Source organism: Cydia splendana, chromosome 20 (assembly GCF_910591565.1).
Source record: "Cydia splendana chromosome 20, ilCydSple1.2, whole genome shotgun sequence".
Lineage (NCBI taxonomy): Eukaryota > Metazoa > Arthropoda > Insecta > Lepidoptera > Tortricidae > Cydia > Cydia splendana.
Window position 1 is genome coordinate 5,509,838 of NC_085979.1, and position 26,077 is coordinate 5,535,914.

Consider the following 26,077-nt stretch of genomic DNA (forward strand, 5'->3'; position numbering starts at 1 on the left):
CCTAAAAAATCTAGATTGACAGTCCTAAGCCTGTCCAAGTATGAAGGAAAATCTGCTTAATATGTATATTGTAGTAAATGTATGTATAGTATAGCTTATATAACACTAATAATGCATATTTTTTAACGATCAAGTGCGTAGGTAATACAAATCAAACCAAACAATTCAATCAATCTGATTGATTGACATCTCTCTCTACTCACTATTTAATCTACAGATCTACTGAGCGAAATGAGCTAAATGAGCTAAATGAGTGATATATATCACCGCGAGCGAAAGATATGAATCACTCTTTTCAACTCAGTGAACGATTATGCGCATCTCTATTAGGTAGGGGACATTTGTCCACAGTCTGCCTATTTCATAAGCTCCAAACCAAGGCCTGTTCACTTCCTAAGAAAGTTATGTCCCCAAATAATTGCGCATGTGTGCGCCTTAATCTTCTATGTGTGCGTTGGCCTCCGGGAAAAAGTTGCGAGTAATAAAAATAAAAACATTTTTCTACAGCAACATTGCTCCCAACTCTGATTTAAATTATCACGAATTTTATACAATATTAATCATAAAACGGGACTTAAAACTTAATTACATGCGATTAAGTTTTATAATGAATATTTGCTTCCAACTGTCTTTATCAATGTTCATAAAATATATGGAGGGTAGGTACGTCTACCCACCATAATAAAAAATATATTTGTCAATGACTCTGTCCAACTGCTGTGGTTAAAGTTCATAACGAAAATTTTATTTATTAACTCTTTAAATAATACATACAACGTGTACCGCTACGTACCACTTAAGACTGTAAGTCTGTACCTACATGGATTACAGCAATGCACATAGAAAATGTGCTAAATGCGGAGCAACGGCTGTTGAAGCAGCCAGAGTGAAATTTACAACTTTAGTGGGTTCAGAAGGAACCGAGTCATAACGCATCTGGAAAGCGTATTAATTAACCGTGAAGAAATGTATGAATACAAGTTGGAAATCTGTGTAAAATGCCGTATGTAAAGTGTAGTGTATCTGTGTGTAAAGTGTAATAGGTAGGCATGCCTAATGTTATTTGTATAAAAGGTACTGAAAACTTTGTGAATGCGCTTTATTAATGTCTATTTTTTTATTAAGTTGCCAGTTGCCAGTTTTCAGTGTATATTTTTATATGTACTTAAAACATTTTTTAATAAATAATATATATAATGTTATAAACATAAACATGCCTTTTATTTAAATCAATTGATAATACCACAAACAAGGGGTAATATTTGCATCTTGCATATATTTCGTGATATGAAGATAACAAATATGTTTATCAACAGAATTACTACCTACCAATACCCGCCAGGCTAAACCGGTTGTCAACTTTAGTTCCATTGGTACACAAAGACGGCGCCACTAGTATAAACGTATAAACGGTTGGGGACATTTTTTTGTATGGAGTTACCGTTCTTCTCCTAGTGAGTATTATATTCTTTGCTCCAAACATATCTACAAGTCCAGTGATTTTAACCTATACTCTGTATCTTTAGGTATTTCAATAAGAGTAAAAAACAAGTTGTACATTCTCGGGTAGTTATAACATTTATTGGTCAACTAACCAAATACAAAATACAAAACCGCCTGGATCAGTCACTGAACGACCTGACTTCAATCTACATTATTTGATCATGTAATATTTTCAACTACCCTCAACTGGCTTAAGGAGCAGTTTGAGGGTAATATATATTGTTTAGTGTTATTTAAATACCTAAAGAAACAGACTATACGCTTTTACTTTGTTTAAATTCTTATAATTATTTAAATTGAATGAAATAAAGCATTATGCAAGTCAGTTCTTATTGAAAATGATTTAAATTTAATCGAACTAAGTAGAACCATGGGACAAGCAGTATTAGGGATCATACATTAATTACGTCTACACTTTACGCGCCTACATTTTTTAAATTTGCTGCCTTTTTCTACTGACAAGATTTGATTGACCAACTATATGTCTAACCCATAGAAGGTAGGATCCTATAGAAGTGTTATACGCGTGCCTCCGTGAGGGACAAAACATAATCCATACTAAAAAAAACGGTGGGGAACAAAAAATATGTGAGACTGTGACAAGGACAAACAATAATAGCGCTTTCTCTGCTACTCCTACTGAAAGATACGTAAGACTATCCCGTTCTATCAGTAACCCCTACCACTCATGCCCAATCCAGTTAAATACTAGATTCATGGTCTAACCAAATTGATAAATCATATAAATCACAAAGTAAATAAGAATTGTGAAGCGTGGTGCAGTGCGGTAGTCTGTTACGGCTTTAACAGTTGTCAGATCGTTTTTTTTTACAAAAGTTTGTCCTATGATAGTGTGGTCCCAATTTTAAATTCGCAATAATATTTTCGTGCATGCCGTTCGAATTATTGCTCAAGCAAAATCTTAGTGCATCACTATTCATTTGCTCTTTCCATTCGTTCAATTTTACGTCAAATTTCATGTCTCATTTTGTTGTTTGTGTACTTTGTGTTGATATCTACTAAACGCGCGCCCATTCTTGTTATTTGTTAGCAAAAGCTATATTTCCCATTAAAAACTTTTCATTTCCGATACCTACATGCTCTCAAAATGCCTAAGGCAATGCGTGAAATTTTTCAAAATGGGAATTCTTACGACGAAACGGACCGAATGCCAGATAACATAACAATAACCAATCTCGATATTATTATGTACGTTGTGGCGATCGTTGGGCACTTAGTAGACTTGGGAGTGGATATAAATGTAGCTGTACAGTATTCCCTGGCCGGCCATATGATGGAATTCGGATGGACGCTCGCTTTTATACTTTTACCAGCGTTTGTGAATACGGCAGTATCAATACGCATGTAAGTGTACTTTTTTAAGTTATCTTGTATTTCACAGCGAATCAAAGGCCTCTTGTCCGCCAATTCGATGATGAGCTTATTACATAAGTACTTGCTTGTTTTCAAAATCATCATTGGCCTTTGCGTCTATTGCAGACGATTTATGGTGTAACATACATTGTTACACCATACCCCAGCCTGGGACGGAATTAAGGAAACGCAAGATCTGTTTGAATAATAATGTTTAATGCCATTTACACCTAAGAAGTTGCTTAGTGCATTTTTTAAAAATAAAACAAAGTCCTGGCTTAGACCGTCATAATTTCATAGAAGTTTGACATTTAAATTAACACTTGGACTGCGTGGACTATCAAATCCGCTGCAGAGTTTTCTTGTTCCGACTACCAGTGGGTCCCATTTTCATCTCAATGACATACAACATTTCTATTAATACATTCACACATATGTGTTCACATATGGCAAGACATATGTGTGTTCATTTTGTACTGGAAACGGGGCGCCCGGCACCGAAAGTGTTAAGTTTCTTTAGCTAAATTGGCAAAACAGAGTTTACATGCTTGTGTCACAGTTTTTGTATGGGTTGAGTAAATATCTAAAATTGTGTGGTGTGTAGTAGCAGTGGGAATAAACTGGTTTGTTGTCTATTTGCTAGCTATCTTAATTACATGCTTTTAACTTGCTGTGTTCATATGTAACTAAATAAGTTTAAGGCAAAATTTTATTTTTTGGTACAAGCTTTTATCGCTGACTGTACTTTTCTTACGACAGACAACTAATACTCATTGAGACAATTCTAAAAACCCCTAACACAATTAGGTTGCGTTGTTTCATCACAGAGTTCCTATGGCCACCTCCTGTCCCATCATCAGATCAGCTTGATGGTACCATAATATTGCATTGTCATCCCATTTATACATGCATGCAAAATTTCAGCTCAATCGGAAACCGGGAAGTGGATCAAATTTAACTTGCAAGATTTGATTACAGACAGACAGACAGACAGACAACGGTCAGGTGAAACTAAATAAAAGCTTGTAATAAGTTTGCTTCAAAACATTTTAGTATCTGATTTAGTTGGAATTTGGCATACTTATAAAAGACCAGTAAGAATGCAATATTATAATGACATCAAATAGATCTAAATATTGCCATAAGAACTTTGTGATGTATAACCTCCTGAGACCCAGAAGCAATTGTTTTGTTTTTGAAATTGGAACCCTTAGTTACACAATTAAAGTTCAAAATAGATATTGAACAATGTACAAACAATTGTACGCTGGGACTTAGGAGGATAAAACAATGTAACTCTTGAAAGAAAAATACAGTTGGTTGGAGAAATACGTTTATATAACCTGGTAAGGCCCACCATACAAAATTTCCCTATATTTAATTTGAACCTTGTTGTATAGAAGATTAGGGTGACTTTCGTTTGTTTTAGAAAGAATGAAACAAAAGAAATGATACTCAATTCGGATATTGTAAGGTTCAAATTAGATTGAAACAGAGTGTATATACTGTATATTGTAATGTACATTGGGCTTTACGAGGATAAATATCATATGGCAAATGACACATGCATTTAATTCGACGACCGGTCTGGTCTAGTGGATAGTGACCCTGTCTGCTAAGCCTGGTCCTGGGTTCGAATCCCAGTAAGGGCATTTATTTGTGTGATGAACACTAACATTTGTTCCTGAGTCATGGTTGTTTTCTATGTATATAAGTATGTATTTATCTATACAAGTATGTATATCGTCGCCTAGTACCCATAGTACAAGCTTTGCTTAGTTTGGGGCTAGGTTTGATCTGTGTAAGATGTCCCCTAATATTTATTTTTATTTTTATTTATTTTAATTACACATACTGAGAGACTATATATATTGTATGGTTGCTAGTTGTGATGCACTAGCCCTACCATCTCTCACTGTACCACAGTAGGTGATAAGAGCTGGTAGCAAAAATCAAATTTTTAATTACATAGCTAATCTACAGTGATAAAGATCTTAATCCAACTTGTATTACACATGCTTTAAATACCTATCTGATATCACTAACATTGATAACTTGTCATTTCTAATTAATAATTAAATACTATCAGGGGCGTAGCGTGAACTAATCTAACCGTGGGCGAAGTCGCATATGCGAGGCCCTTTTCTTTCACTGTGCCCGAAGGGGCCTCGCGCGACGCCCCTCTTGGGGCGCGAGGCCGTGGGCGACGGCCCACTTCGCCCACGCCTAACTACGCCACTGAATACTATCATAAATTTTTGTACATTAAACCACTATAATTATTACACTATTAAACTAATTATATGGTTGATAATAATAATACACACATAATATAGTCACCTTCGGGAAATGTTTCGTAGGGCCTTGTTCTCCATTTTCAAGCACTATCAGTGCTGTGCAGCGGTGTCATTGCCACAGAATAAATAATACAGAAAGGACAATAATACTACCGTACAGAAAGGACACTTCCTACAAAACCGAAGTATGACAGTGATTCAGGGACAAATCATGCTATCCCTTTCGGCTATGTTATGTAGGGTTGTCAAAATTCAAGTCATTATCTTATCTGTGGTCGTGCACGCATAAGGACGTCAAGTGGTGCCAACCCTAATAATTGCTCAGAGCAATTTTGAGCCGAACGGAGCCGAAAATGCCCGAATTGGTAAAATTAGTTTATTTGAAAACTTGTTATTTAATTACCAGGTATGCTCAAGACAAGCAGCAAGACTCCATTAGCAACGAGGTGACGAAGCGTCACTGGCTACGAATCTTCATTCTGGTCCTACAGATGGCGCCTATTCTCAGATTCATTGATGCTTTAGTGTAAGTATTATTTGTTTCATCTAGCTTGCTCATTTAATTAATCTACTTTTTAGTATTACTCGTTGCAATGGTAATGGTTAGCTGTCTAGGGGAAATAACTTAAAACCTTTATATGTTTTTTAAATTGACCAAATATGCATTTCTGTGGTAGTTCTAACTGTTCTAAGCCACTTCCATAGTGTGCCTTCTACTAAGACCAAACATCAGTATCATGGTATAATAATATACTCCGCCTGGTACTCCATTCCGAGATTCGCGTATGACCTAACTGACACGCGCCTACGTCATCATGCTGTTTACAGGTTCTCAAACTTTGAAATGTGGGAGAATTTTAACCAACGGTGAAAATTATTCTAACGGCATTAATTTTAAGTTATTCATGTAGAAACATAGTAAAATAAAACAAATCTAATGTATTAAATTAAACTTTATTTATCTATACAAGACAAACGTTTGAAAAACTAATTCACAGTTACACATTAATTACCAAGCTTACGGCGTGAAAAGTTTGGAAAACACTGCGACTGCTGACACTGAGTGAGAAGGAAATAACAATTAACACGCGTTCGACAAGGATGACGGTCAGGGCATGAAGTTATCTAGATCCGAATTGTCAAATGTGCACAGCGCTATCCTGTGTTGCCAGTAGTATAAACAGAATTACCCGAAAGTCTGAAATTTCTTTCGTGAATCGGAAGATATTGCTAACGAGTAATTAAAAATGACGTGTTATTGTAAAATTTAAGCTAAAATACATATAAATGAAAATTATAAAATTATAAAGAAATATTTTAACTTATTAACCATAGGTATAATGTACCCATGTAACATGTTATGTTGAAATAAAGTGGCAATGTTATTGTGACGTAGGCCCGTGTCACTCTGGGAATGGAAGACCATGTTTTATTAGACCATGATCAGTATTGTTACCTAAACGACTATTATTGTCGTAGTCGACATCTAGCGTCAAGTAGCGGAAATAGCGGAATTATCAGTACTGCTACTCGACACTAGATGTCACGTGTGTCGCGACTGACTAAAAGTGTATTGCTCAACAATCTACAACTAATATTACAAGCAGAAGGAGTTGAAAATAGAGTTTCAGTTAATCCGGTTCACCACACGAATATTTAAATAAATAAAATAAATATATATACTTATATATGTAGATAAATACATACTTACATACCTACATAGAAAACACCCAGGATTCAGGAACAAATATTTGTGTTCGTCACACAAATGAATGCCCTTACCGGGATTCGAACCCAGGACCATCGGCTTCACAGGCAGGGTCACTACCCACTAGGCCAGACTGGTCGTCAATTTATTATTTCTTTTGCCTCAGCTACGCCATAAAGTCCCGCAAAGCGGAGAGGAAACGGGACCACGCCTCCCAGCGTCACTACTACAAGCTGATGTTGAAAGAGGACGCCGATGCAGCCCTACTGAGGATCTTCGAGTGCTTTCTTGAAGCCGCGCCGCAGCAGGTGCTCCAAACGAGTCTACTGTTCGCTATGGCCAACCAGTTCAGAGGTAAGTCTAATTATTAATTTGTCTCTATACAATTTAGTGGAAATCTAAGACCAGAGACGACCCAAGACCGACCGCCCTGGCGACGCATGATTAGAAGGGTCGACCGCGTAAATGGGAGGGAAGGAGCCAGGCAAAACAGAGACAATTTAGTGCAATCAACTTGTATGTGACAAGACAGAAAAACGGAGAAAAAACTGGCCAAGTGCGAGTCAGACTCGCCCACCTAGGGTTCCGACTTTTTAGTATTTGTTGTTATAGCGGCAACAGAAATACATCCTCTGTGAAAATTTCAACCGTCTGGCTATCACGGTTCATGAGATACAGCCTGGTGACAGAAAGACAGACGGACGGACAGTGGTGTTTTAGTAATAGGGTCCCGTTTTTACCCTTTGGGTACAGAGCACTAAAAAGATCAGACTGGTACCCAAAAGACGGAAAAGTGGAATTCAGCTCAAAAGATAGGAACTAAAAATTGACCGCGGGATCTGTCTGGAAAATAGTTAGTCAAGGCAGATATCAGTGGAAATCCTTGGAGACGAGGTGAGTGTGTAGTAATTAGGATAACCATACTGTCAATCTAGTATTTATCTTATCTGTTTTCGGGGGCCCTTGGATACACTTCAACCCATAGGGATCTTTTGTGCAATTACCCCCTAGAGAAGATCCGTCAACTACTCAAGAGCTTTTCCCACTATATCCATGTGTCGGATGATGGAGCTCATGAGTAGCGTTTTAAAGTCCTTTGGTTCCAGATATCCTGCTCCAAAGTCCTTCATTCTTTGTCTGGCGAGGGCGTGACATTCCTCTTCGCGTGTTGTCAGAGTGTCCCATCTTGGCCAGAATTCCTTTGACCCCATAATGGCCAGTAAACACTCCCGTTATGATCTAGTATTTGGTATATAAGAATGTTGAAAGAAGACGTGGCGTTACTTGGGATGTTCGAGAGCTTTCTGCCGATAAATAGGTATGAGTTTTTCCCTACGACAATTTTTTGACATTCATAAATGTAACCAGCGACCCGCCCCGGCTTTGCACGGGTAGTACCTTAACAAATACACCTAAACCTTCCTCAAAAATCACTATTGATAGGTGAAAACCGCATGACAATCCGTTCAGTAGTTTTTGAGTTTATCGCGAACATACATACACACAAACAGACAGACGCGGCGGGGGACTTTGTTTTATAAGGTGTAGTGATAACGTCTCAATTAAGAAATATAGGACATTAACTTTGCTTTCAGTGCACCAAATCCTGTCCATCTGTTCATCCATCATCGGCATGGGCTGGTGCCTGGCCGCGTACCAGCGCGCCGTGCGCTTCGCCCAACAAGACAAGGACAACATGAGCTGGACCGGCTCCATACTGCAGACACTCTGGCATTTCCTGGTCACACGTAAGTTTTGCAGTGGTTGCAGTTGTATGCTTTTACTTACCCCGCAATAGAACGGAGCGGTTGAGAGGTTGATAGAACAGTAGTTGCTGGTGTATGTTTTTACTTTTTACTAACAAGATGAGAACGTGACTTGGTCCGGTACTATACAGCAGACGCTCTGGCATTTCCTAGTAACACGTAAGTTTTACAGTAGTTGCAGTTGTATGATTTTACTTACCCCGCAATAGAACGGAGCAGCTGAGAGGTTGATAGAACAGTCGTCGCTGGTATATGTTTTTGCTTTTTACCAACAAGACGAGGATAACGTGAGGACCGGCTCCATACTGCAGACGCCCTGGCGTTTCTTCGATACGATCTATGTTTTTTCTATTTATCCCCATGGATGCTATACCACGTACGCATGCGTAAGTTTATGACATTCGTCGCGGTTGTATGGTTTTACTTGTACCGCAACGTAACGGAGCGGCTGAGAGGTTGGTAGAACGTTAAGCGTTGGGTATACCTTCTGCTTAATCTAACTTCTACATATAGACCTAGAGTCAGGCTAATCTAACTCTGCACCGTGTTTGATAACACAGAATTCGCAAGTGTTATGATAAACTCTTCTATGAAATTATGACGTATAAATAACGCACAATCCTATAAAACGGAGAGTTAGCCTAGCCTGACTCTACATAGATATTTTAAACCCACTTATAATATTTTTCAAACTATGAAATTATGACGTTAAAATAACACTTGCACAATCCTATAAAACGGAGAGTTAGCCTAGCCTGACTCTACATAAATATTTTAAACCCACTTATAATATTTTTCAAACTCGGAGGGTAGGATGACACATGTCATTTCAATTCAATTTTGCGAGATTTGGCGTTTTTAGGGTATAAATTATATGGAGATGACCGGTGTCATGTCTAACCTAACCTAACCTAACCTAACCTACCCTTCGAGTTTGAAAAGTATTACAGCTTCCGTGCATACTGGCATACCTACCTTGCTTGCTTGCATCAAAATGTATTATTTCTTGTTCCAGTGAGCAGAGTCATGTCAATATCAATGATCGCATACCTCTTCCCCTATTGGACGATCCTCGCCTGCGCCATCCACATCCTAATCATGGCCACGTGGCTCCAACTCTTCGACCGGTCGCCATTTTGTGCGCACAACAAAATGGCGGAACTGTCATTCTCACTCGCTTTAGCCGCTGTGTATCTTTTCACTTACATTCTACCGATTGAAGGTAAGACTAGATATAGATACGCTGTTTATTATGCTGTATGTTTTATACAGAATGTTGTTTGTGGTATACTTTGGTTTTTGTACACGTCCGATGCTATGAGAGATTCGGTAATGTATTTACCTGCGTTAATTCTTACTATAGTGCCATATGTGATTGGTTTAATTTTGATGGTGGTGTATTATTCTTTCTTCCATCCTAAAATAAGACGGGAAAGTAAAGATATTAATGTGACTTTTAAAGTTAATGAAGAGTTGTCTGAAATTAGTTAGCACTTGTGAGATTTTTTGTGCATTGGCATATAATGTTTTAAAGTAATAATTAATTCAGTACAAACATTACCATACCATTATGAAATGGAATAAGTACAGAATGAGCAGATAAGCTAAACAATATAGCTTTTAAATGGATCAACATTTATTCTCTTCAAACTGTGTTGCCTAGTTTTGTCCCTATCATTATGGGCTCGAAAAAATGAGACGAATGCCTATGTCGTCGATAAACAATATAAATAAAAATAAATATTATAGGGACATTCTTACACAAATTGACTAAGCCCCACGGTAAGCTCAAGAAGGCTTGTGTTGTGGGTACTCAGACAACGATATATATAATATATAAATACTTAAATACATAGAAAACAACCATGACTCAGGAACAAATATCTGTATCATCATACAAATAAATGCCCTTACCGGGATTCGAACCTGGGACCATCGGCTTCATAGGCAGGGTCACTACCCACTAGGCCAGACCGGTCGTCACCCACTAGGCCAGACCGGTCGTATCAAACAATATATTATTTATGTCTAGGATGTTGAATCGAACTATGTACTTATATTTTGAGGTATATCCAGCACCAATAGTCGCGTCTAAGGGTGGTATTCCATCTGTCCAATGTCAGTGCGTTTCACTCTCTCATTAAAGCAAAATGTGAGACGCAAATACACATTGGACAATGTAATTGGATACCTGGAATACCATTCCGAAACAACGCACCAAAAGTATAAAAACAAAGCGCATTTAATAAACTCAAGTAGAAACGGACCGCGATGGTCAGATTATTTTAAAAAATCGGACCCCTGAAGAAACTAATTGGTGACCCCTGACATAGGCCTTACTGAACAACTTTTTCTATGGGACCAACTCTGAAATCACAAAAATTTTTTTGGCCGTTTCATACATTTTGGTCGAGTGGATGTCGACGTTTTCTATGGGAAGGTCAAATTTTTTTTGGAATTTCGGGGTTGGTCCCATAGAAAAAGTTGTTCAGTATGGCCTATACACAATATGGCTAGTTGTCCAAAAAATGTCCTGTATCTATATACGGATGGTGTTTAGCAAAAATGAGTCATCTCACATCAATTTTGCAATAAAATATCAACTTACATATGATATGTCTATACATATCTCTCTTTGTTAAGCTATAAGAGAATGAATAGTCTGATACTATACTTTTGATGCTTTTCTCATGAGCAAAGTGTCTCGATGTAATTTTAAGTTAAAAGGGTTCCATATCATATAATTATGTACTTATGGCGCGACAATGTTAAAATATCTTTGTACAGAGGCAAATAAGATAAGCTTATCTTATTTGCCTCTGTACAAAGATATTTTAGTTTGTGATGTATGTAAGGTAGTAAATTCATTAACCGGTCGAAGTATTTTGCCAAGGGCGCCAGCATAGATTTTACCTATCGGTCCTACGGATATTTATAGTGTCAAATTCTGTTTTTTGTTTTTTTTTTTACTTTAAAGGCCTGGATAAGGCTTAATACTTTAAGGCCTACCCATATGTCCATCCCATAGAACAAAACTAGAGACAGGTAAAAAATATATTCACGTGCGATAGAAATAGGAAATTACGGGTGAATGTACGAAATTCTTAATTTTTAGCGTCTTTACTTTCTTCTTCTTCTTCTTAGTCGGATACTCTTGTCAGAGCAGTCGTGGTCATTGAGGTCGTTGTACGGCCTTTTTTGTTGTTTCCCGCCATGCTTCTCTCATGCATGCTCTCTTTACTTTAGTATGACTTTTCTCTTTCTTATGACCTTATTATTACATAGCAAATTGCCCATAATTATCAAACACCTTATGTGTTCTTATTCTATGTAAACATATTATCTTCTGTAGTTACCTCAATGTAAAGGCGTGTCCAGACGGGGACAATGTTTCACCAATCAAATCAGGTGATGCGGACGCAAACGCCAATTTGGCTCGCCGAATTCAACCGCCGATTATGACCGATATTACCGATAAAACGGGGTGCGGACGCAAGAATACCAATTTGTGACGCTAGTATTCGCGTTATTTTTTTTATATCACCATAAATTTAAAATTGGTGAAAGTGGCCAAATTGGCGTTTGCGTCCGCACCACCTGATTTGATCGGACAATTTAATCAGATTGGCGAAAAATTGTTCTCGTCTTGACAGGCCTTGAGTCAAATTATTGTAATGCTCAATGTTTTGTAAATCAATGAATCTCAATGCATTTGGCAATATTTTTTGTACTTAAAAATTATTAGTATTTTTTTAAAACATATGTTAAGGTAAAACATAATAGACAATACTCTACATCTTAATTATTTTTAAATTTTAAAGCTACCTAATATTAATGAAAAATTACCATTCTGCTGCCATTAAATTATTAATGAAAATACGCAACATTTTGTATATTTGCGTAGGTAGTTTGCATTGCATAACTTAATAAAATTAGGTATACCAAATTTTAAAAAAATTGGTTTTAACCTGGTGTGCCAACATGCAATACATCACCGAACTATTGCAAAAGAGAAAAGACTTGAGAGTTAGTCGTAAGCACAGAATAAAAAATAGTACTTTGTACAGAAGACTCACTCTCTAACAAAACGCGTCTGTTACGATCAGCATAGATATGGCCGCTAGGTGGCGACAGCGCCACGCGCGGCTTATGGCAAACCCCAAAATTGGGGCCGATCGGATGGACTTTTAGCTACCTGTAGCAAAGCGACGAAATCGCGGAGTGAGCCACGCCTGCCGTATGTGGCACTGAGCACTTGTGGCCACTTTAGGCGCCATTGACTGGACTAGAGTATTTTTGATGGTGTCTTTTATACACATTCAGTGATAATTGTGAGCTGTGCTTCTAAACATAATATATTAATTAGGAGTAATGAATAGAATCAGGCGTTTCTTTGCGGAAATCCATATTAATTAATACAAAAATATTAACACTTAATAGGGTAATTCGCCAGTATCCGGCGACTGTTAGTAACTGGCCACCCTAAACTGGCTATAAGGTGGCTAGTTATTGAAACCTTATACTAAAATGAATTATGTTTATAGGTGCATAGAATTATTTTTTAGTTTAGGGTGGCCAGTTACTGGCTAATTACCCTACCACTGCATTGTTACTGTTAGCACTGATTAAATAGCACGTTATCTTTTCGCGGATTTTAGCAAAGTAATATTTTTGTATTAATTAATATGTATTAGGATAAGTAATAATAATGGTATTCTCTAAAATTTTGTATTTTAATTGAACATGTCGTCTACATAGTTCATAGTATTCACTGTAAAAGGTTATTATTTCTATTTAATTAATTCTGATATTAATAAATGTTGCTATTTATGGCAAAATCATAATAATATAAGTTGTACTTAATAGCCGGGTCCACACACAGCGAGCCTCCACCGAGGCACGTCTACACTGGCCGTTTTGTACGCGAGGAAATTGCCTCGCGCGTATGCTCGCTCTGTGTGGACCCGGCTAATATCTTAATGAATATCGCCAAAATTACAGTATTCTTCGTAATAAATTATTTTTGTACCTTTTGAAACAATGTTTCATTTCATTACAATGAATATCCTAAGATGTTACTAATATGACCAGGGATTTAAGAAAACAACAGGATAATCCTTAAAGTATTTATTCCTAAGGCTACCAAATAAATGGTGCTCTTTCCCTAAGTATCCGTAAACCAAACTTATTCCACTCCGTCTGATTAATCCATAGCTCCATGGCCGACTCCAAACATGACATAACTGCAGCACCCTTCCATACTGTACTAGCAGGATCAATATCTTTCGGGGATGTCACAATTTCTAGCTGTTCAGTCTTGTAAGCGTAAGGTATTTGTAACGCTAGTCTATTCTGCAACCACATGGACAATCCATGAATTTTAACACCTCCACCAACAATTAAAATACTGCTGTACATCTTACGTTTCAATTCCTCGCTGCTAGCTCGGTCAATACTTTGCAATATGGCTGCGTCTAAAGCTAAAACTTGACCGGGAGCGAAGACGGCATCTCCGGGGCCTACTTCTAAAGTATCTACTACAATATCTTCATCCGGGTTTGTCGCTAGCTGACTCTCGTTAACAGCTTCGAACTGCTGACTTTCATTCGCACTAGGGTCTGCTGTTTCTCGCTTTCTGCCAGTTTCCCTTAGAAATTCAGCGTCAAACGGATCTTCTGGGTCACTAGGCTGTCGGTTCTGTATTTTAGTTGCCTTCAAGCCTGTTATCTTTAGCAGGTCCGTGTAGAACATTGATAGAGGAGATATGATGCATTCGTCCCCGACTTGCAGCGTGTATTTATTGACAATATCCCCTGGATGATCAACTAGAAATGATTTTTCTAGCGGACCACAGACATCTAAGTTTACGTGACAGAAGTTTTCATACAGATTCCTCATTAAAACTACATCTCTTGGTATGTTTTCATTCCAATTTTTATAAGGGAATGCGCTTTTATGAAACATCCATGATAAAGCTTGGCATACATCACCAGCTCCGTAATCCATCCGTAATCTCGTAGTTTTATGAGAGATACCGTCTTCGACACAGGATATGGCAGTTTTCTGGTCACCTATGTCAACTACACATGCCGATCCTATTCCAGCCCCAAATGTGGCTCCAACACTTTCTTGTACCAAAAAGCAATGACCAAACCCCAAATCCTTCAAAAGTAGAGACATCAGATATTTCAAATGGCCCCTAGAATATAAATCAGGTATTAAAAGTACACATCGGTACTTTATGAGTTCTATCAAAGGTATTCCAAGCTTATGTTCTATTATGGAACTCCAAATTATGTATAAATCATTGAGTACTGATGATATTGAGCCTCCAACTTCAGAGTGTATGTTAAAATCACCTCTTCTGTACGGGAAATGTATGTTGAAAGGTAAATCTGGGTCTATATCTAAGACTAGGTCGCCGACGACGATGTCGCATTCCACTTGAGCCCATGGTTCTCCGTCGCTGACAGTTTCCGGTAAAGATCTGCGGTTAAAAGCAGCGATTTGCTGTGGAGGTGTAGCGTACCGCCGCGCCCCGTTGGACTGCATACAAGACTGCAACGTATGCGATATTTGTAGACGGCATTCCTCTAATTCCTCAATCAGTTCTTTAGTTTTCGGCACGCTCGGCGGTACGAAAGGATCGCGATAGATTTTGCCTCCGGGTCGACGTTTCCTCGCGATACAGTGGAGTTGCTTCACTGGCAGGAGGTCGGAGGCTCGTCCGATGCGGACGTAAAGGGATCCGGGGTGTATTACGATGATCCTATTGGATGGAAATTGGTGGAACTGCTCTGGGCCGGCGTCGTGTGACGGCATACTCATTTTGAAATAAAGTTATGGCTGTTCGTTAATTGAACATATGCTGTTTCTTCATAAAACCAATCTTCTTGTCGAGTAAACAATTCTATTGACTATTCTAACCAAAAATTATATCTGTCAATCGAGCGTTTAGTGTTTTTTTTTTGCTGAAGTGCAGCTATATCAAGCTATATTTTAAAGTTTTTGTGATGATAGTTTTACTAAACCACACATTTTAGTAAATAGTATTATAGTCTTTTATAATATACTCAAGTAATTTTACAAAATATATTTATTGTTTATTCTCTACTTTTCTAAATTCTTTAAAAGAATTATAATAATATAGCACACTTCGTAAATACCATTGGATAGTGACAGATGACAATATGCAGATCTATTTTTCTATAAGTTTTTCGCTTTTCAGTACGTTGGTCCAAATAGTAAATGAGATTTAATTTGTGCCACATAAGGTTGACTGGTAGAGAATGCTTTTGGCATTAAGTCCGCCTTTTGTACGATAAGTTTTTCTTTTGTGCAATAAAGTTTAAATAAATAAATAAATATTTATGAATGACTAACTGAAAATATATTTTATGAAATCATGTTTTCAGTTCAAACTATAAGTTCATCAAGTATCATAGAAACATTATGAATGACAAATAAAAATTCAATAAAGCTCTCATAAAATCCTTATAAATAAAAAAATAACAATTTTATTAGTCCAATTAGGTTCGAGAAATTTGAGGTACAAAATTAAAATACAACTGCCTGCTGTCAAATAAAACCCATTCACCGAAATGTCAGCACCGATCTGTGTCAGACCCAAAGTGAATTAAAATAATAATTTCTATTTATTAGCAAATACAGTGGTAAATTATTATTAAAATGGTGTCGCGAAGTCTCACCGAAGTCTTCGTGCTAATGCGCAACAATGCTATCCACAGTCGACAGTTGTTTTCAGAACAGGTACACATTTTATTGATTAAAATGACGATTTAGTAAGCTCTATTTACCATAACTTGGCCAAATACAAGGTCTAAGTACTGGTAGAATGTTTATGAGGGTGATAAAGTAGGACCTTACTTTAATATCTAGATGTTTGTTACAATGGCTTAGAAAGTGAGCAAAGTTATACCTATCTATACGATGTTTATGTTGCTTGCATCATCTTTTCCTATCGAGGTTTACTTGTTTGTTACCGGTTTGCGTATACACCATTTAAAGATATTTATAATAAATATCTGCCAGCTGCATCATACTGATTAATATGTATCTGCAAAAAAGTTAAATAGTCAAAGTTTCTCAACCTTCTAAACTGTAATTTGTTTCGCTTAATTTCAAACTCGGGTAAATCCATTCGACCCTTTCAGCAAATATCTACCCTATTACCTTTTCTTAAGAGCCCATCAACGTGCACACTAGCGCCACTGCTAAATAATCGTGATTATTTAAACTTAACGAAAGAAATTTAAAAAAGGGGGCCGCTACGTACTGTATTATGTATTTAAGTACCTTTTGAATACATCAAACTAGTTTTTACGTTGCTGGATTCGTCGATCTAAGAACTCAAAACAAAAACGGCCGTTTTAACTTGGGACGCATAGATTGACGAATCCAGCAACATAAAAACTAGTTTGATGTATTCAAAAGGTACTTAAATACATAATACAGTATGTAGCGGCCCCCTTTTTTAAATTTTTTCGTTAAGTTTAAATAATCACGATTATTTAGCAGTGGCGCTAGTGTGCACGTTGATGGGCTCTTAATAACAAAATCGCATAATCTGACAGATGGATTTACCCGAGTTTGAAGTTTAAGCAACTCATATGTTTTTTCACTCTTTTGTATAGCCTCTTCTTCTGAACTTTGAACTGTTTGCTTGCATTGATTTTTAAATGAAGTCTCGTAGTTCAGTTTGCCTGTTGGTAAAGGCCTCCTCCAACTCTTTCCAGTATTTCCTCTGCCTGGCCAGTCTTGTCCAGAATGGTCCTACAGTAGTTATTATTTCATCCTCCCATCGTTTGAGTTGTGAGCCTCTAGATCTTGACCCGTCTCTTGGGTGCCACATAAGGATTCTTTGGCTCCATTTTTCGATCTTGCACCTTACTGTGTGGCCTGCCCACCTCCATTTCTGCAAGTCTATGTGGGTGAGGATGTCTCTAACTTTGGTTATTTTTCTTATGTCGGCACTGCGACATTTGTCCTTTAATTTAACCCCCAACATACTCCTTTCCATAGCTCTCTGGCACTTCGCAAGTTTGTCTCTTTGTTTTATAGAAAGGGACCAAGTTTCACAGCCGTAGGTTAGACATGGCAGGACACATGTTTTTCACTCTACATTTATTTTTGATGGTAACCAATGTTCCTGCTAAGTTTAAAAAGCAGTTTATTTAATAACAAGTCGGAAAGAAGTTTAAAGAAAGGTTTAAATCCTTATTTAATTCTATTTTAAGTTCAAATTTCTTCAGTTTTATATCTTGAGTTATCAACTTCTTCCCAACGTGTACTGTAATTTAATTGATGTAAAAGATCACAGACATCTTATGGACAAATTAGCCAATAGAAATCAAGAAAAATAAAGATGCAAACACTTACCCCCTTATGCCTAAAACTTTACGGGTCTGATTTAGTTAAATTATGTTATATCCCTTTCTTACAAATACAGTAGTCAAAATGACAGATAAAGACAAACGATTATTAGCTAATTGAGGTTTGTAGTGCGTTTCTGAATAAGGGGTTACTAAATGTATAATTTAATTTACAGAATGAGTCAGAACGGGTCAGGCTCATGCGGAGCAGCTCCAATGACATGGAGGCGGGGCTGGAGATACGGTCAGAGACCGCGCCGCCGCCCTGGACAGATGCCTTAGAGGAGGCCCATTATATTATCACTAGGTTCGTACATAGTCATTGTGTTATTGAAAAAACATGGAAATGAGAAAGTCTAAAAGAAACAACAAGCATTTTGTAGATTGAAATATTGTCTAAAAGCTTTTGTCTTAACAGTCCCCAGCCAAAGTCTATACAAACGGAGTTTCGTTCTCATTTTAGAACTACGTGTTGGATTGTAATGAAACTTTGTACATACAATGACATGAGGTATGTATAAATGTAGTCCTATAATTAGTTTACATAGCTCCAGTTTATAAAACGAACGAAATAGAGCAAAAACGAGTTATGTATGAAAAACTTAAATTTACTGTATTTTTTAAACTATGGTATCCGAAGCTACATAAACTAATTGCAGGATTAGATATACCTTATCATATTGTAAGTACAAAGTTTCAGAGCAATATAGATAGTCATTTTAAAATGAGAGTAACTATGTTTGTATGGAGAACCAAGCTTGCTGGGGACCCTCAATCTACTATATTCTTAATGGAACACTAAAAAAGTAAGCTAAATTGGTTTTGGTCTGCTTCTGATGCGTAATCAATGTAAAAAAAACAATTAATTGTAATTTTTCAGGCTAAGAACAAAACTATCCGAACTCCAATCCTGCCACTCGCGCCAGATCCGACGACCGGCGTTAGATGACACGGGGGAACAGGAACACATCGGCAGACTCACCACGGAGATCGGCCGGCACTTCACACACGCCTACACGCATCTTACAGCCATCAAGGCTCAAGTCAGACATGGTATGTACATTGTTTACTGTCAGATCCGAGCTACAGTGTCAGACAGACAGACAGACTCACCAAAGAGATCGGTCGACACTTCACACACGCCTACACGCATCTTACGGCTATCAAGGCTCAAGTCAGACATGGTACGTACATTGTTTACTGTCAGATCCGAGCTACAGTGTCAGACAGATAGACAGCAGACTCGCCACAGAGATTGGCCGGTACTTCACACACACCTACACACATCTTACGGCTATCAAGGCTCAAGTCAGACATGGTATGTACATTCTGTTTACTGTCAGATCCGAGCTACAGTGTCAGACAGACAGACAGACTCACCACGGAGATAGGCCGGCACTTCACACACGCCTACACGCATCTTACGGCTATCAAGGCTCAAGTCAGACATGGTACGTAAATTGTTTACTGTCAGATCCGAGCTACAGTGTCAGACAGATAGACAGCAGACTCGCCACGGAGATCGGTAGACACTTCACACACGCGTACACGCATCTTACGGCTATCAAGGCTCAAGTCAGACATGGTACGTAAATTGTTTACTGTCAGATCCGAGCTACAGTGTCAGACAGATAGACAGCAGACTCGCACGGAGATCGGTAGACACTTCACACACGCGTACACGCATCTTACGGCTATCAAGGCTCAAGTCAGACATGGTACGTAAATTGTTTACTGTCAGATCCGAGCTACAGTGTCAGACAGATAGACAGCAGACTCGCACGGAGATCGGTAGACACTTCACACACGCGTACACGCATCTTACGGCTATCAAGGCTCAAGTCAGACATGGTATATGTACATTCTATCATAGAGTAATATAAGTAAAGAAAGAGTGGTATCTCCATCCATACATCAGCCTTCTTACCAAAACGCGCGTTATTTCGTAGTCGACATCTAACGTCAAGTAGTGGAACTATCAGTACCCCCACTTGACACCAAATGTCACAAGTGTAGCTACTGACGAGAAATGTACTACAAAAGTAATTTACAACTAATATTATAAGCAGAAGAGGTTGAAAATAGACTTCCAGTTAATCCGGTTATAATATTAGCTGAAAATTGTTGAGCATTAGAGTTTTCGTTCGGCGCGACATCTATGGCCAACTAGCAGTACTGATAAACTTCGCTACTTGACGCTAGATGTCGACTACGAAATAACTCGCGTTTTGGTAAGACAACTGGGGGCCGATTTTTGAATTTCGATCGCTCGATTTCGTGTATTTCGTTCAATAATATCTCCAATACTAGGCATTTAAATTCTACTAATAGAATTGAAAACGAGTGGTCAATACCACTCGATTCCCAATTTCTGTCGCTCGTATTTCAAAAATTTGTATTTCGCCGTTTTCGACCGATTGTCGAGTGACGAAATCGAGTGATCGAAATTCAAAAATCGGCCCCCTGATGTATGGATTTACCACTCCTTCTTTACTTATATTACTTGTATTAAATTCAGCTGGGAAAGTAAGGAAAGAACACTTCACCCATGTACTCTAAAGATGAATTATAGTCTATCAAGCAGTTTCTGTCAGTAGAAAAAGCGGCAAATGTAAAAATTTTGGCGCGAAGGGTTATCGCCCCGTAGAAAGTGTGAATTTCGCGCCTTTTCCTACTGATAAAGTTGTTTGACCGGCTATATAAGTGAATAATAATCCAGTAGGGAGTTGGAGATGTAAAAAAAATATTTAGTGTTAAGATATTATTATCATTTTCAGGTAACAAAACGGAGCAAAAACTAGCAACCAACGTAGTATTAGCACTAGTCACCACACTCCAAGAGCTAAGCGTCACCTTCCGAACCGCCCAGTCCAACTACTTAAAATCCCTAACTTCCAGAGAAGAACGGTCAAACGCCTACTTCGACCTACCCAACTTTGAGGAATTAAGTCTTGAAGACGACAACTTACTACCAGATCTGACGAATAACCAAACGGATTTACTGTTTTCATTACCCAGTACATCAGGTACGCAGAAAAACAATTTTATGGATGACTACGAAGAGCAAAATGATTTTGAAAAACCATCGCTTAATCAAAAACAGTTATTGCTGATGCAGGAAGAAAATACTAAAATGGTAGCGGAGAGAGAGCAGGAGGTTAATAAGATAGTTCGTTCTATAGTAGATTTAAATGAAATTTTCAAAGATTTAGGTCATATGGTACATGAACAGGGAACTATATTAGATAGGATTGATTATAATATAGAAGTAACGCAAGTGCAAGTACAGGAGGGATATAAACAGTTGCAAAAAGCAGAGAGGTATCAGAGGAAGAATAGAAAAATGCATTGTATATTAGTTCTAGCGGTGATGATTATCATTTTGGTGGTGTTATTGATTATTGTTAAGAGTTAGTTGTTGTTTTAATTTTGTTGGGAAATTTATGGTGTGCTTTTTACATTATTTATGTTAAATAGGGTTTCGTACCTCAAAAGGAAAAAACGAAACCATTATAGGATCACTTTGTTGTCCGTCTGTCTGTCAAGAACCTTTATTTCGAGAAAGCGTGGAGGTATTGAGTTGGAATTAAAACCATATACTCAGGTCTACAGTCCCTGTAAAAAATCAAACTTCTAAGTTAACGTAAAAAGAAAGATAGGGCCGTTTTTATGCTGCAAATAAACGTATATTTCGACACTCTCAAGGAAATCAAAATTATAGGGTTCTTTCTGTTGACCTAGAACTATGAATTTTGGCAATATCGTCTTATACTACAAGTACAGGGAAAAAATCTGAAAAATATTAATTTGTATAAAATAAAATATAAATTTTTGTACGGAACCATCGGTGGGCGATTCCGACTCGCACTTGTCCGGTTTTTTGCTAACTTATTTACTTAATTTGAAACAAGTGCGAGGTACCTTTTGACTCTTACAGCCCGAGGTTACAGCCTATGGACGTCTTTGCCGCCTCTATGTTTTTTTTACCAGTTATGGTAATAAATGCATTTCCTTTACCGTCAATATAAATTATTTTTTTTAGGGTTCCGTACCCAAAGGGTAAAAACGGTACCCTATTACTAAGACTCCGCGGTCCGTCTGTCTCATGAACCGTGATAGCTAGACAGTTGAAATTTTCACAGATGATTTATTACTGTTGCCGCTATAACAACAAATACTAAAAAAAACGGCCAAGTACGACTCGGACTCGCGTTTCTAGGGTTCCGTACATAAGTCCGACTCACGCTTAACTGCACATTTCTAATAGGTTTTCCTGTTGGTCATCTATAGGTAAAGAACTATTTTCTGTATTTTAGACCCAGTAGTTTCGGAGATAAAAGGGGTGAATGGTCATTTTTTTGGCAATTTTCTTAAATAACTTCGAACCTATGTATTTTAAAATTATAAAAAAAAAACATGTCCATCTTTGGGTCACTAATTTACATATGTATACCAAATTTCAACTTAATTGGTCCAGTAGTTTCCGAGAAAATAGCCTGTGACAGACGGACAGACAGACAGACGCACGAGTGATCCTATAAGGGTTCCGTTTTTTCCTTTTGAGGTACGGAACCCTAAAAACCGAATATAATAAATATTCAAGTGGGGCTCCCATACAACAAACGTGATTTTTTGCCGTTTTTTGCATAATGGTACGGAACCGTTCGTGCGTGAGTCCGACTCGCACTTGGCCGGTTTTTTTTTTACACTTTTTTCTTACGTTGTTCAAAATATTCAAGTTGGACATAATTAGTGTAAAAAGTACTCACATAGATTTGTTTTCAAAGTTTATTGGCACTGAAAAATCTAAGGTTCAACATTGCCTTATATTACGTAGTTAAATTAAAAATAAATAACCAACCAAAAGTTTTTTTGTATGTAAATATTTCATTAATTACTCGTCCACTACCTTTGACATTACAATAGTGTACACATTTAATAATATATTTTAATGTATATGTTCTATTTTAATTGTATTCATTCACGAATGCATTATTGTCAGTACCCAGACCTTGTTGATCGGACTAATTGATGTAAATAGGTTTAGCAGTTTAGCAATCAAAATCATTCCTATTTAGGTATCATTTTTTTTTTTAACCCTGTAGGTATGTTATTAAGGTTTCATTCCGAACCTGACTGCAATTGATACTTATTTAATTGGGTTGGAAAGATACCTTTATTTATTTTAACTTTTGATGTTAACTATTTTAATCAAAAACTTATTTCTACAAAATTATCTAAAATTCTTGTGTATATATTCTCGCACGTAATTCTAGTCTTAACTTTAGCTATCATGTATTTTATTGATATACATAATAACTAATACAATGTTTTTGCCGCCAAAAAATACCATAATGAATTGAAGTTAAAATAATAAAAAGTCATGCGTTTCGTGATTTGAGACCAAGCTAACACTGCAGATACATTCGAAATAACAAAGTGTGGCAATGTCGTATAAACGTCAATTTCTATGTAAATATAACGTTTATATTGACACTTCCACAATCTGTTATAAGTCGGTGCAGACCATAGAGTATTAAAGTAATGAAAGAGTGGTAACTCCATACATCAGTTTTCTTACCAAAACGCGCGTTATTTCGTAGTCGACATCTAACGTCAAGTAGTGGAACTATCAGTACCGCCACTTGACACGGGCCTATTTCTCGTACGTTACAAGTTCACAAGTCTACAAGCTTACATTTAAAATTTCATTGTACAAGTGTGTTTTAATTCTGTTTCTCGTAGGAATGATTACTACAAGTGCTACAAGGCGGCTGTCTAAAGTTAGAAAATAGGTTTGTTTACTATGCAAAAAGGAAATGCAATGGCCATTATAAATGTTATCTTAATGTCAATGTCACTGTTATGCATCATAATCTTAATAAGAGGAAAATAAAATGGCTGACTTGTGTTTTCGGAATATACATGGAATATACAAGCGTATAATAATACAAGTAGTAATGAAAAGCGTTTCTCAAAATTATCAATTACAAGTGTAAAATCAAACTCAGTTTCGTCAGTCACTCTATGAATGTTTACAAGCTTCAGGGTGGGTCAGTTTTTTTTATAATACGGGTGAATTCTTTACAAAATTATTATGTTATTGGTCATTTACTGGTTCTTTCCCAATTATAATAATTTCATAGGAATGAGTTTACTGTTTTTTTTTGGAGAATAAAAGCTAAATTTAAATAATATTACTGATTTTAATGAAGTGCATTCAAAACTTACACGTTTGAGATCTTAAAAAAGCAATATCTTCATTTATTTATTAATCGATTTTTACCAAAAACGCATATTAGCAGTTTATAGAGACTCCTCATTATTTCGTGATAAGTCACAAGCTACAAGTATAAAGTACAGCTTTTAAGAAACGAAATTACTATTTTAGTATATAATATCTACTAGTGTTTGTCAACTTGTGAAACAACAATGCTTGTGAAAACTCTTTTATCCCCGCTCTTGTAACAATTATACATTTACGTGAAACGGAAACTTGTAAAAAATATTGAAATACAAGCGTTACCATAGATACACACTTGTATTACAAGACTTGTAACGTACGAGAAATAGGCCCCAGATGGCACAAATGTCGCTACTGACGAAAAATATACCTACTGCTAAAACAATTTACAACTAAATATTAGAAGCAGAAGGAGTTGAAAATAGAGTTTCGAGTAATCCGGTTATAATATTAGCTGAAAATTGTTGAGCATTAGAGTTTTGTTCGCCGCGACATCTATTGTCGACTAGCAGTACTGATATATTCCGCTACTTGACGCTAGATGTCGACTACGAAATAACTCGCGTTTTGGTAAGAAAACTGATGTATGGAGTTACCACTCTTTCTTTACTTATATTTTTCTATGGTGCAGAGTTAGCTTGGATGGACACTAAAGTTAAGCACGAATAATGTACATACATTGATCCTATGTCTCTCGTACTCCGCGATTTCGTCGCTTTGCTACAGGTAGCTAAAAGTACATCCGTTCCACGCCAATTTTGGTGGTTAAGCCATAAGCCGCGTGTGGAGCTGTCGCCACCTAGCGGCCATATCTGTCCTGATCGTAACAGACGCGTTTTGTTAGAGAGTGAGTCTTCTGTACCTAGTACTATTATTTATTCTGTGCCTATGTCAACCTAATTATATTGCTGTCTCGCCCATGGCGTCGCCGGTCAATGCTACTGTGCGAGCGGGGGTCCTTACTTTAGTTATTTGCGGTAATTTTTGGCGGCAAGACCCAAAAATGCATTTAAGTTTGGCTGCTATTTAACTGATCTCCAGATTTAGTAAAATTTTATACCAAAAAAATCTATTTTACCACCCTAAAATAATAAATGATCACCAAAATTATAACACCATTTTAATGTGAAATGATTACCAATTTTATTACATTTTACTATCCTATTAAAGGAAATGACACCAAACTAATCATTATTAACCCAAAAATAGTAAATGATTACCAAATTTCAAACCCCATTTGAATGTGAAATGATAACCAAATTTTTACATCTTGCTATCCTATTAAAGAAAATGACACCAAAATAATCATTGTAAATGTAAACCCAAAAATAGTAAATGACCAGCAAAATTAGAACTCCATTTTAATGTAAAATTATAACCAAATTTTTAAATCTTGCTATCCTATTAAAAGCAAATGACTCCAAAATAATAATTGTAAACCCAAAAATAGTAAATGACCACCAAAATTGTAACCACATTTTAATTAAAAATGTGCAAATATTTAATATACCTATCGTTATCCTATTAAATTAATTTATCCACTTCGTCACCTTTTCTAGTAGCATTTCTTTTCTGCAAGGGTCGCAATTCAAACCTAACCTAACCCACTTTTCTAGTAGCATTTCGTTTCTGTATGGGCCGCAGTTCAAACCTAACCCACTTTTCTAGTAGCATTTCTTTTCTGTAAGGGTCGCAGTTCAAACCTAACCTAACCCACTTTTCTAGTAGCATTTCTTTTCTGTAAGGGTCGCAGTTCAAACCCAAGTAACAATTTGTGGTACTATAGTGGTCAA

At 37.0% G+C, this 26,077-nt stretch overlaps 3 protein-coding genes and 1 long non-coding RNA gene across 4 annotated transcripts in view; 2 read left to right on the plus strand and 2 right to left on the minus strand.

Moving 5' to 3' along the window:
• Nucleotides 1–26,077, minus strand: part of LOC134800864 (uncharacterized) — a 255,606-nt gene that overhangs the window by 150,020 nt on the left and 79,509 nt on the right. The gene's annotated exons all lie outside the window — the stretch shown is intronic.
• Nucleotides 2,505–10,636, plus strand: LOC134800758 (XK-related protein 6). Its single transcript, XM_063773302.1, has 5 exons — nt 2,505–2,868; nt 5,581–5,700; nt 7,049–7,236; nt 8,478–8,630; nt 9,664–10,636. Exons 1-5 carry the CDS (start codon nt 2,612–2,614, stop codon nt 10,137–10,139), a joined length of 1,194 nt encoding a protein of 397 aa, XP_063629372.1. The 5' UTR covers nt 2,505–2,611; the 3' UTR covers nt 10,140–10,636.
• Nucleotides 13,761–15,557, minus strand: LOC134800459 (actin-related protein 8). Its single transcript, XM_063772921.1, has one exon. It carries the CDS (start codon nt 15,474–15,476, stop codon nt 13,788–13,790), a length of 1,689 nt encoding a protein of 562 aa, XP_063628991.1. The 5' UTR covers nt 15,477–15,557; the 3' UTR covers nt 13,761–13,787.
• On the plus strand, nt 16,228–21,541 carry LOC134800779 (syntaxin-16). Its single transcript, XM_063773330.1, has 4 exons — nt 16,228–16,418; nt 18,217–18,347; nt 18,921–19,093; nt 20,818–21,541. Exons 1-4 carry the CDS (start codon nt 16,338–16,340, stop codon nt 21,453–21,455), a joined length of 1,023 nt encoding a protein of 340 aa, XP_063629400.1. The 5' UTR covers nt 16,228–16,337; the 3' UTR covers nt 21,456–21,541.

Excerpts from the sequence above, each read along its gene's own strand:
- LOC134800779 (XM_063773330.1), top strand. The coding sequence starts at position 16,338 with ATGGTGTCGCGAAGTCTCACCGAAGTCTTCGTGCTAATGCGCAACAAT. Across the intron at positions 16,419-18,216 it reads GACAGTTGTTTTCAGAACAG|AATGAGTCAGAACGGGTCAG; the intron begins GTACACATTTTA and ends TTTAATTTACAG. Across the intron at positions 19,094-20,817 it reads CAAGGCTCAAGTCAGACATG|GTAACAAAACGGAGCAAAAA; the intron begins GTATGTACATTG and ends TATCATTTTCAG.
- LOC134800758 (XM_063773302.1), top strand. The coding sequence starts at position 2,612 with ATGCCTAAGGCAATGCGTGAAATTTTTCAAAATGGGAATTCTTACGAC. Across the intron at positions 2,869-5,580 it reads ACGGCAGTATCAATACGCAT|GTATGCTCAAGACAAGCAGC; the intron begins GTAAGTGTACTT and ends TTTAATTACCAG. Across the intron at positions 7,237-8,477 it reads TATGGCCAACCAGTTCAGAG|TGCACCAAATCCTGTCCATC; the intron begins GTAAGTCTAATT and ends CTTTGCTTTCAG.
- LOC134800459 (XM_063772921.1), bottom strand. The coding sequence starts at position 15,476 with ATGAGTATGCCGTCACACGACGCCGGCCCAGAGCAGTTCCACCAATTT.